The 13041-nt window shown below is 36.9% G+C and overlaps 1 protein-coding gene across 2 annotated transcripts in view; it reads right to left on the reverse strand.

Annotated features, from left to right (window-relative positions):
* Positions 1 to 1007: 1007 nt before the first annotated feature.
* The window catches only part of UBL3 (ubiquitin like 3), a 70183-nt gene continuing 58149 nt past the window's right edge, over positions 1008 to 13041 (reverse strand). For both annotated transcript variants that reach the window (XM_081214473.1, XM_081214472.1), the window contains exons 4-6: positions 8870 to 8956; positions 4729 to 4806; positions 1008 to 4044 (exon numbers count right to left, since the gene is read on the reverse strand). In XM_081214473.1, coding sequence (XP_081070599.1) covers positions 3992 to 4044; positions 4729 to 4806; positions 8870 to 8956 — 218 coding nt within the window. In that variant the 3' untranslated portion in view covers positions 1008 to 3991. The remainder of the gene's footprint in view (positions 4045 to 4728; positions 4807 to 8869; positions 8957 to 13041) is intronic.

Consider the following 13041-nt stretch of genomic DNA (forward strand, 5'->3'; position numbering starts at 1 on the left):
TCCCCTCTAGATCCTGTTCCCTCCTTATTTAAAAGGAGCAAAGTGTCTTCTACTACAACGTAGACTCCCCTTACACCAAAATAAGGCTTGAGAAATGTCTGTAGAAAATAAAAATCAGATACTGAACAATGTCTGAATGTGTCATAACTACACTCTAGAATCAGTTAAGAGTCTCTGCCTCAGACTCTTTTGTTTTTAAAACAAATCACTTCCAGAGCCACGTTAAGAAATATGTTAGTTTACCCAATTCCCCCCACCACCACGCGGCATGCAGTGGAAGTGCAGTCTTAACCACTGAATCACCAGCGAAGTCCCCCAATTCCTTTTTTTATTGGTTGAATCAGAGGAGAGCTTGACATCCCCTTTCCCCAAGTACTGATTTACCATGCCTACTGTGTACTGCTTGAAAGTTGGCGTTTTGAAAAAGAGGCAGAATAAAAAAATATTGAAGGACATTTGATGTCATTGTCAAGAGCCACAAACTAACTTAATAAATGAAATATGTTTTCATATTCTAGTGCTGGCTTAAACTTTACCGAGACTTGGACGTTTATTTACTTTTGTCCACGAACTGTTTCAGAAGCCAGTCCCCACCCCATCCCCTGGTCTGTGAAAGGGCTTCACACATGCTGTATTCTTCCGAAGAAAGCGCACAAGCGCTCGGAGGGGCTCCGCTGAGGGGAGCCGCAGCCAACCACCCGCTGCCCACGTCCGAGAAGCCCACTCTGCTAGGTCAGGGAAACCGTGCCTAGGAGACGGCCAGCAGCCTGCAGTTTTGTTTCAACCACAAGTATAGGTTACACACCCTTCTTCAAGCCCTCCTCCCACCCCCAGTCAGTCACTCTGTTTGGCTAACCAGTGGCTATATTACAGAATAATAATGGAAAAAAAATAAAAGAGATGCCTGCAACAGTTACCAGTAACGATGGTGTGAGGCACACAAAATTCTGGTTGATCACTTCTCTTTGATTTCGGTAATAGAGAAGAAAAAACGGCTGACATAATGCTGATTTTACTGAAGAATGTAATAAAGTAAATGGAAGGAAAAAAGAGAAAAACAGTAGCGACAAAGAATATTTCTACACCAAAATTATGAAGTCATTTAAAAGAAGGGAAATATTCTACAACAGATGAAGAAAGTTTTAATTTCTTTTCACATTAAACATTGTTCACCACAGTCAGCTAACAGAAATTATTCTAACATTGGTCAAGATGACATAAAACTAAGGATAGATGTTTGTCATGAGAAAACCTCATGTAATGTGCATGATGATGTTAAATACTACATTTTTCATGATAAGATAAAACTTATCTTGAAGAGGAACCAAATAAGTCAGATCAAGGAGACATGCTGAGGTTTTAATAAAGAAGAAAAGCTTTGCCTTGTCCAGAATACTTCAAGTCTAGGACAATTTAGGTAAAAGACATGAGTTAAATACCAAGTGCTGGGCAGGGTCACAGGCCCGTAGTTCTGGTCTTATTTACAGGACTGGACCTCCGCGGCTCTCGCCTTTCAGCAAGCAAGCTGTTTGTGGCAGAGGGACCTTCAATGGGATATGATCGATCGATTTTAACCGGCAGGCAGTCCAAGGAACTATTTTCAAAGGGATGGTTGAGTATTTTCACGTATACACTATTAAGGCATCTAAATTTTTGGTGTTTCCTGTATATAATTTTACTGCAATTTTCAAATTCTTCTTCTCATTTTGCACAACAATGATACTAGGTATTGAGAGACATAATTCTCTACTGATGAACCAGTTCATCCATTTTGCAAACTCTAAATTGAGGTCTTGTGAAGGGAAATTTATAATGTGGGAACACACAGAAAAATATATTGAAAACCAACAGAGAATATGGTTAACCATCATAAAATTTCAATCACAATTAAATGGAGTCTTTAACTTTGGAGAAACAGAAGAATAATTAGAATTAAAATAGGTATTAAAAATAATTACCAGTAGTTTGTATTAGGAAAGAATACAGCCATAAATGGCTTAATTGCCCAATTAAGTAACTACCAGATTCTTCTTTAGTCCACACTAACAGAATTCACATGTGAGCTAGTCAACAAAGCATATAAATATTCAACATCTCTTGAATAGAACATCTTAGTGATAACAGGGACTACATAATTCTACCCATTGTCGTGACTGTGCACAAATTAACCAGGTTAAATACCAGAGATACATTGGGATTCGTCCCAAACCTAACAGTAGAATATTAAACAAATTCTTAAAAGATTCAGAAATAAAAACAACAATTTTAACATGGATGAGACAGTGCTTAAACAATTATCAACCTAATCAAGACCTTTAAAGTTACCACCAAAATGCACTACAATATTTTTTTTATTTAGTTTACAGAAAGAATCTCTAAGTACAGGTTGCAGAAGGAAAATGTTTAGTGCTATTTACATTCATTTTAAAACTCTGCTCTATACAAATTTAATTCTGATCAGTATGAACAATATTTTCTTAGATCTACTGCATATAAAGCCTTTTCGTCAAAGCATTAACAATGAATAAAATAACCTGATTACCTTTAAACAAAGCTGACCGTTTGAAATCATTTACACTTACCATTTGTAAGGGCCGTGGACACTCACTTCAGTACAGAACATGACGTCAGCCTGCAACTGCATTTTTATAAAGGCTAAAGTTATTTATATGGAACATTGTTCTATATACTACACGCCAATCTATATTTAAGTTCTATAGTTAGGTATTTTATAAGTTTTTAATTAAATATATTCTACACATATTTGTAATTTCATCCAGGAAGAATTTCTTCCCAGTGAAAAAATATAAAATCTTTTATATTTTTTACAGGTTTAGATGAAACTAGCTCATGCTTTAGTGCTGTGCAAATTGTTTTTAGCATATCAATTTTTAAATTATTGGTACAAAACAAAAAACTGGCATCCCTAATCAAGTGTGCCTTGAAAATCAGCTTTTGACTTTAATACAATTGCAAGCACTAATACCCAATGCAAACTACATAAAGAAACAAAATTAGTCCTATGGAGAATTTTTTAATTTTAAGAATTCATCTGAGGTCTCTAATGAGTAACTGTGACACTGGACACAGAGGTGAGCAATAATTATGGAAAAATTCAATTTGCTGATATTCAAATACACAAAAGTGATGAATAAGTGAGGTTTTCTAATATTTCTGCGCAATCACGGAGGTCTGCGAGTGACTGGAATTTACCCCCGCGTTAAGGCCGGGACGCGAGCTCTCACCCGTCTTGTGCTATGTGAACAAGCCCTCAGTCACTGTCTGACTAGAGTACACATGTTAAAGGAGAAACAGCTAGGTTCATCAGCCCTCTGCTGAGTAACTTCAACAAGAGGCACGTTTTGTTTTTTCACTTGTTGCGGTGAGAACAGTCACACTCAGTGTAGGATTCTGTGCCAGTGCAGCTGCCATGGCTGACTTTGGTAGAATTCACCCAACATTTTAGTTTCTTTTCCATTTTTTACTCTCAAGTTGGCCCAGTAATTAACTTCATTAATTGCTGAGTGTCTTCCAGTGTGGATTGGTATATATGAGTATATTTCTAGGTACCATAAACCATGTTATAAATTCTGCTGATGAAGAAAATAACTGTCTCTTTTAGTGCATACTGTATTTGGAACACTTGATTTTGTTAGTTCTGGTGATGAAAATTTTTGTGGCAGCAAAATCGTTTCTGCTATGAAAGATAACTTGTTAGCTTTTCCCCTGGAGATTGACTTGCATTCAAAAATCAATACATTTTAAAACTGCTCAACATAAACAAAAATACTAGAAATAAAAAATCATAGTGAAAAATGTTCTTGGTTCTTTTTACTTTCGTGAGAAAAGATGACAGTGTCCATGTGATAGTTCAGGTCCACGTATTTACAGGCAGACTCATCCTAAAGGTTCTGAAGCGACGTTGGGTCTCCTCCGGCCCAGCAGCATGAAAGACAAAAGACTGCATCACACCACACCTGGCAGACGGCGTTTACAGGATCACACAGCAGTTACTCTCTCCGGTCTTTTCGCGATTCCTCTGACCTAGGGAAAGTGAAGAGAAGCCTTGTTCATAAAAATGCATGCGGAAAGGGGCATAATAAGAAACAGGATTTTTCTGTTTAATGTTGTTTGCATTATTTTAAATTAAAAACCTATAGTAAATACCCTTTTAATTTTAGCCTGCTTCCAAACTCTCTGGTTATTTGCTTACTAACAAGCTCCATTCATAAACTATGAATAGAGTTTCTGGTGACTAGTTAGGTCTTAGCAATCATCCACAAAGTCACCTTCCCTCTCCACTGAGACCCAGCTCCAGGACGGATGGTAGCACCTCATCCTTCCCGGAAGCAGAAGGCTTCCACAGGGCAAGCAGTGTCTAGGCCAAATGGCTGGGCGTGGGGGTTGGGGTGATACCTGTCTTCACCCCCAAAACAGAGGCCCCCAGAGGTTTTTAACATAAAGGCCCACTTACCTACCCAGACACCCTAGAGACTCCACAGTCCTGCCCCTCCCCCTCCTCTCCCCCAAACCAAGATACACACACACACTCACACACGTAAACACAGAGGAAAATCAAGGGACACATTGATTTGGTTTGACTGCTAAGAACTAGTCACCATAAACTATGAAAACTTCTTTCCCTCAGAATTTCCAAGAAAAACTGAGCCATTTTTGAATGCCTGTCTCTGTGGCTCAAGTGAGAAACTTCTCTAGTGCGTGGCTTACCTTGAGAGTTTGGCTCTGGCAATGTCTCTCTGGCCACCAAATGCATCACTGTTGTTTTGCCAAAAGGAAGTTTTAATGCTATGTGAAAAGTAGAAGACAACTTGTTACATATAACACCAACCTGTGGAAATCACTAACCAAAATTGAAACCATTTAAAAAATTGATTGCTTTTTGTATGACTTCCTCAACAGACGGCACTTCTTACCAGGCAGAGCATCTTTTACAAAATGAAATTAGGTTAATATTATCAGAAACAATTTTTATAATTCAGAAATTATTTAGCTATGGCTATCAGCTTGACACATATATACACATTGTTTAAGGAAGGGAACAAGAGAAAATGCATAACTGGTTAATACTGGATAATCTTTAAAGGAGAGAAGGAATTTCAAAAAGTTTTTAAAGAATACTTTTTCTAAATTAGGGGGAAGTTTAGATTAAGAGACATTTGTTTCTAAACCTAATTATGTTTAGTCACATAATAAAATTCCTGCACCAAACAGGCCACTATAGTGTAGAAACAGAAGAAATGACAAACATAATTTTAAACATAATATAATAATTTTATTATTTTTAACCTTATATGCTTCAATTAGAAAATAATTTTCTTAAAAAGGTTACTTTAAAAGAATCACTGTCTTGGCATTATTAGTAATCACTGTTTTCTAATCAAGTCTTTAAAAGGTTTTTCTCATTTATAAGTAATCATTTTTATTATGAAATATTTCAGACACAGACTAATATAACGCACCCATGTATCCACGAACCACTTACGCAAAAGTTTCATGGCAAATCCCTTTGTCATTCTGTGTATAAAATTAGAAGCAGCCGGTAGATCTAACATCTGGAGTTGTTTCCATAGCTGTGATGTTTTCGTTCTGACATTTCAAACTAGTCTCTTCACTACAAACCTAAGGCAGGCTTAGATCATTACTTAGCAAGCACTGTCCTCCTGCTACTTGTTCTTTAAACCTGCTCTACAGGATGCTGGTTAAAAAGAGCCCTAATTATCTTCAATATTCCTAATATTTCATGTAATCAAGGTGAGTTTCCATCTTATTTAAAGCTAGCCAGCCACTACTTGGTCTGTTCTCTTAATTTCCAAAGTTAAAATGAAGCATCATGGCCCCAAAATACACACTAGGCTGAAAAAAAAAGGAGGGCCTTTACTGGATAATCTCCTAGGCCTGACTTAACACTGAAATGCAAACAGGACTTTATATTATGAAACATTGCACTAAATGTATTGGGAAAGCCTGACTGAATTAAAATGCCCACGTACCAAGCTGTGTCCCACTCTCACTCCACCGCCTTGACTCCAGTAAGCCAGACCTGGGTTACAGCTGCCCCCCGCTACTTACTGACTGTAAGCTGAGTTCTGAGAGTTCTGTTGTCCCCTCCCTACGCCTCAGCTTCCTCCACCTAAACTGGAGATAGTAACTCTATCACCTGCCCCCTACCACTGCATTGATTAAAACAAACAATCCAAGGCAAGGGCTTACCTCAGGGCTTGGCCCAAAAAAGCATTCCATAAATATTACCATGATCATCATCTTTTTGAGCAGCCAGGAAAATAGATCTCAGAGAACAGGTAAGTGAACCGAGATGGAAATCTGGAGAAATGTTGGGCAGGCCTAGAAAGCTGCTGAGGGGCTTACTGTTTGAAGCCACAAATTTGATTGACGGGGACTTAGTTTTCTTCTCCATCTGAATTTTAACTAGAAATTGTAGATATTGATACTAAGAGAAGGTAAAGGAAGAGGGATACAAGATCCAAGATGCTTTCTCTCCTTCACTGTGGTGCTTCTGCTTTCTACTGTGACACTGCACAGTATCCAGAAAAGAGGTTCTCACCCTTTACATAAAAATTACCAGGGACTTCAAATCGGTAGTAGATTGGGAGACGGGGAGGGGGGAGAGTGGGCATGCAGAAATCTGCATTTAAAAATAAGTATCCGATGCCCACAGGGCTATACATTACAGAGCAAGTCTCAAGCCGTGCAAAGCAAGCCTAAGCCTTCTCCACGCTAGCCATTCAACTGTATGACCCTGTGTGCCGTCTCCTCCTTATCCGCATTCAACAATACAGGGAGACAGGGGCTTCCCTGGTGGCGCAGTGGTTGAGAGTCCACCTGCTGATGCAGGGGACGCGGGTTCGTGCCCCGGTCCGGGAAGATCCCACATGCCGCGGAGCGGCTGGGCCCGTGAGCCATGGCCGCTGAACCTGTGCGGCCGGAGCCTGTGCTGCGCAACGGGAGAGGCCACAGCAGTGAGAATCCCGCGTACCGCAAAAAAAAAAAAAAAAAAATACAGGGAGACAAAGAAAAACAGCGACCAAAAAGCCACAAATAGTTCAATGTTATTACCCAGATTTACTGATCAACTTAAAAGGTCTAGGTTATATTCCTATGCTCTTTGTCTAAATCACTAAGACCAGAGATGGTCTGTTCTTGAAAAGATTGACAGCAACATAGAATGACAGTAAGAACTAAGTCAATCTGTTAATCGGTCAAAAACAAATTCCAAAAAAAGTCAAAAGTTTGATTTTAACACAAATTCTATTATCTTTAATATGAAGTTGGAACTTTGGGGCCACAACAGAGGGGTAATTAAAGAATTAAGTTGATAAGAAATTGCTCATGTAGATCAATACTCAAAGGGAAATGGAGTCTCAAGACTCATTCGTGGAGTCAATAGATTAATTCAATCAACATTGACCCATCAACACTACAAAAGCTTATGTGAGGCACAGACTCAAAAAAAGACTAAAATATGGTCCCGTCCTTAATGAATGTAAAATATAGCCATGGACAACACATTAAGAATTGGTCCATGTAACTACACAAAGAGCTATAAAGAAATAATAACAATAACTACAAACCAAAAAAGCTATATTTTAAACGGCAGATACCTCTCAGTAGATAGCAGCACTTTTTAGACCAGTGTTATCACTGCCTTCAAAACGTGGCTGTGTGTAAAATTACATACTGAAACACTCCATCTACTTGGCATTGTCATAATAATCATTTGCATTCATCTATCCCAAGTCACACAGTATTTTAACAGTAAATTTTATGTGTTTCTACTATGTAATACCAGAGCACCTTGAAGGAAGAGATTCTTTTTCAACCCTGTATCTTTAATTGTTTAGCAGTGTTGGCACATAAGAAATAAATACATGCTGAATAAATGAATGAATGAACGAAAATGTTCTACCTTTAAGGAAGAACAGATTAAACATTTCGAGGATTAGGTTTAGAGGAAAAAAGTCATGACTACATGTAAACAAAGATATATGACAGTAGATCACTTCCTTTGCCTACAAATGTCTAATTCTCATAATACATTTGAAATACCTGTACTTAAATAAAAACAAATCCTGCTGATGGTAGACAATGTCCCACCCAGAAGGGGGCACTATTGAGCTACATTTCCCCATTCACATATAAAGAGCAGTAACAGCTAACAATTAAAGTGTTTACTATGTGCCAAGCACTGTTCTATGTGCTTTGAATATATAAACGAATTCAACCCTCCCAACCTATGAGGTAGGCACTATGGTTATCCTAATTTACTGATGAGGAGACTAGGACAGAAAGCAGTGAAGTAACTTGCTCAAGGTTACAGAGCCAGTAAGTAGTGGAGCTAAGATACAACTTAGACAATCTGGCTCTAAAATCTGCTCTTTCAGTCACTACACTACAGTCTCTCTAATGTTACTCACTTACCTTTATTCCTGCATGATTAGCAATTACATCAGTTAAACATACCTTCAGTATTCTATTTGAAAATCCATTACCATAAACTTTTCCTAGTTTGTGTGTCTTGCCTTAACTTAAAAATATTACATCTAAATTATATTATCCAGAAGTACACTTAAATTACATTTATAAAATATCGGTATGGACTCCCATCTATAATGGCTTAGAGTTTATGCCTCAAGGCAGTAAACACTTAATCATAGTGCTAAAATTAAATGGAATGCAAAATGTAAAGAAGTAGACATATCAAAAATTAGGCAAAATTCACAGTTTGAAATTATATATTTTTCGTAAAATCAGACATTAGCATTTAAACAAACAAATGAATAACGCTGCCAATGAGACAGGCATTAAATCCCATTACAAAGGTAACTCTTACCTCCTAATGTGACATTTCCATGTAGAAATCGTCCTTGATAAATAAGGCGTAGAATATTTGGACTGCTGACCTGCTCTTCTTCCCAGTCTGAAAAAAACCAGGGAATTGTTAGGTGCACTTCAACATAAAATTAAGGTATTAGTGCATTGTTTTAAAATTCGGCTCCAAATCAGATAGAATACATCAGAGAAGACGCTTGGAGCTTCCTAATAATTGGAACAGTCGCTACCCACGCAATCCCTGTTCTTGTTATTCTCGTTAAATAGCAAGAGCTGCTTAAGGCTAGTTTTTGCTTCTTAAAGAACACTAAAATGTGCCAGAATATGGTCCTGAAGTTTAAAAACTAAAACAAATGAGTTGGGGAAAATCTAATCCTAGTTTTAAAAATGTCAGCTGAAAATCTTAATAACCAGTAATTAACAGAAAATATTATAATATGACCAATATTTGTACCTTTTAAAATATACATTTGAGGCTGGAAACAATAGGTTTAACAAAGATTTTTAAAAGAATTAATATATTGATAGAGAGCGTAACAAAAAATCAAACCTCAATAACTGGAAAACAAACATTTAAAAAAGAACAAAAAAACTGTTTACTTTTGGGTAATGTTGATAACTATTGTTTTTTTGAAGCCAATGGATAAACATTACAGAAGACACAACTTTAGTTCACTTTACCCAAAATTCTCAGTATAAACTTGAAAAATAACAGATATTAGAAGGTGCTATATAAGTATGAAAGCTAGGATAATGTACAAAGAAAATCAAAAGAGAAACTGGTGGGTAGAATGAATAACAGAATATTTCATTTTAGTGTATAACTTAACATTATAGTAAAATACAGAATATGATTCTGTTAAAATAATGGTTTGAGAATACTAGTATCATGACAAGGTATGGGGTTAGTAATTTTCACTAGCTTGTAGATACAGAATTGGAAGCTCTGATTTTGAAAGGTTTGAGAATTTCATCATCATCATCTTCCTCAAGAATTCTAGTATCATGTGTTTGTTTCCTACAGAAGCTCCTGTTTTCAGGAGATGATAACTCAACACACAAACTAGTTTAAAATAGCCTGAAGAGCAAGGGACAGAAGAGAAAGGAGGTAAGTAGCGCGCTCTTCTTCTTGCCTTTTTTTGAGTGTTCAAAATGATGAATACGAATTTGATAAAACCAGTGACTCAGCACAACAGGAATGGGTAAGGAGAACTGAAACTCATTCATTCTCCCCCAGGCCCCCGTCCCATCCCTCCCCCTGGGGTGTCTCTGTTGCCTTCTGACCCCAGGGCTCCCAGGTCCCTCTTCTCCAGAAGAAAGAATACGTTGTCAGTTGCTAACACTTTCGTATGGATTACTTTGAATTCATCACACCCAAAATTACTGTTTAATAGAATATTTCTTTTTTCTTTCCTTTAGCGTTGTTCATTTTATTCTTTCATGATAATTTCTACCTAATCTAATTTTACATGGGTCAAATTGTATTTTGTGTTAAATGTCCTCAATGTCAAAATGCCAGGGTTAAAATATTCTCCTATAATTTTTCTTTTTAAAATAATTTTCATTCAGTTTATTCAAAGTAAAAAAAAAGTTTACCCATCTCTCCCCTCCCCACACCTTGTGCAACCACCAGTCTGCTCTCTGTTATCTATGAGCTTGGCTTTTTTTTTTTTTAAGATTCTACATATAAGAGATATCATCCGGTATTCATCTTTCTCTCTCTGACTTATCTCACTTTGCATAATTGCCCTCCAGGTCCATCCATGTTGTTGCAAATGGCAAGATTTCACTCTTTTTAATGGCTGAGTAATAGTCCATTGTGTATGTGTGTGTCTCTCACAATTTCACTATCCATTCATCCACTGATGGAAACTCAGGTTGTTTCCATATCTTGGTTATTGTAAATAAAGCTGCAATGGGCATAGGGGTGCATATATCATTTCGAATTAAGTGTTTTCATTTTCTTCAGATAAATACCCAGAAGCAGAATTGCTAGACCATATAGTAGTTCTATTTTTCATTTTTTGAGGAATCGCCATACTGTTTTCCAAAGTGGCCGCACCAATTTACATTCCCACCACTGTGGCTGGGAATGTAAACTGGCCTCCTTTTCTCCACATCGTCACCAACGCTTGTTATTCCTTGTCTTTTTGATAACAGTCATTCTAACAGGTGTGAGGTAACATGACGTTATGGTTTTGATTTGCATTTCCCGGATGATTAATGATGTTGAGCATCTTTCCTTGTGCCTGTTGCCCATCTGTGTGTCTTCTTTGGAAAAATGTCTATTCAGGTCTCCTACCCATTTTAAAACTGGATTGTTTGTTTTTTTGCTGTTGAGTTGTATGAGTTCCTTGTATATTTCAGATATTAGACCCTTATCAGATACATGAATATTTCTGGTCAAGATATAAACACAAATGACAGTAATTGTCTAATTTACACGGAAAAAAAATTCTAAAAATGTTTATAAAGTATTTTTTTGAGATGCAGAAACGTGACGCCACATATTTCTTTATCCTACAGAGAGTGTCATGATTCTCATGTGCTTCTGTGGTTTAATATGCTATCTTCCTTTCCTTCTCAGAGGATCTGAAATTTAAAGAGACCTGTAGAAGAACAGTGCTTACAGGAGGAATTTCAGCTACTAGCAACATATATTTAGTGGGTTATTTTTTGGAACTCTGACCCAATAACACTATGTGCCTGACTATTCCATCTATTAACAAAATTCCACTAAGCTGCACAAGAATATACCGAAGGAAATCAATTCCTTCCAAAAATATATTGCACAAAGTATTTCCTTCTACTGATTTAATATTCACTGCACTTTTATTATTAGCACCAATAAATATTTACATTTGCTGACCTTTAGTGCATTATGTGATACAAAGCAGACCTAGATTTTTTAATGTTTTATATAAAATAAAAATTATTTATTTGTATTCCTTGCAGTGTCTAAAATTGCTGAGTAGAACTGGCAAACTGAGGAAAAGATTGGGTTCAAAAACTTTTTCTATCAAAATAAGTAACATAGAATTGATACAGTCAATTTCCAACACTGGTAGATGGTTTGGGAAACTATGCTACAGGCCTGCACTTGAATCTCACCTTTGTTTACCATTAATCAGGATACTTTAAGGAATTGAAACTAATTTTAATGTCTAAGTCAAACAATCACGAAGGTGAAAGTATTTCCTTTACCTCAAGTTATGGCGTAACCCTTGCAGCCAGGGTTGTAGTGCCCTTTTCTACAACACGCCCACAGATGTCAAAAGCCTATCTTCACCCTCCACCCCACAAAAGTCACAAAAGGCATCTTTACACTTAGTACATCACCACCACAGAGGTAATTAAGAACGCTTTCCATACTCTTACTTATCCACCCTGCCTGGCTATGAAGAAAATCCAGTATTCTAAGAGCCCAAGTTTAATTTACTTCAGCTCTTCTGAAATTCCTTCTTATCTATGACCTCTAGCTTCAGTCTCTTCCTGATTTAGGAGCTAGTGTTGACTTGTTCCTTGGTTATCAATGAGAAGAAAGATCCAGTCATTTGAAAGTGTTTGTCTAAAGCAGTATTTCTTAAACTCGGGTCTATGAATCCACAAAGACAGGCTCTTAGGGTCTCAAAGTCCTCTTCAATAAGTTCTAGATTCTGTTTTCATGTTAATGATCATCTGCAAGAGATTATCTAGATAATTCAAATAATTACCTTACAACCAAGTATAGCCTTGGGATTTTAGTGCCCATGTATGCATTTAAGTTTATGATTGTACTGGTGCTAAGCAGTACTTCTTTGTCAAGAGGTTAACAAGAAAAGAACAGAGGTTGACTTAATACATAAACGATGCATTCTTGTTAAGTGAAGGCTGAATGACAATTTGGTACACTGTGTGAATGAAGGTTTTGTGGTGAATCTGCAGATAACTGGGTTCTCATACAGCAAGTAGTAGCAGAGGCATGCCACACTCAACAGTACCATATTCATGGTGCAAGCAGTGAGTTAGTTTTAGCAAAACTATATCATGTGGCACATTGAAGTTGTTAATTTGAACATTACTGGTTTTAGAGTTATATTTGCATTTTCTTTGTAGATCTGTTTTAGTTTTATGGTTGTATACAAGTTAATGAGCATAAAGAGTTAATTGAGTTATATGTCTCTATCCTTAAAA

This window comes from Mesoplodon bidens, assembly GCF_964165515.1.
Source record: "Mesoplodon bidens genome assembly, chromosome: 17".
NCBI lineage: Eukaryota > Metazoa > Chordata > Mammalia > Artiodactyla > Ziphiidae > Mesoplodon > Mesoplodon bidens.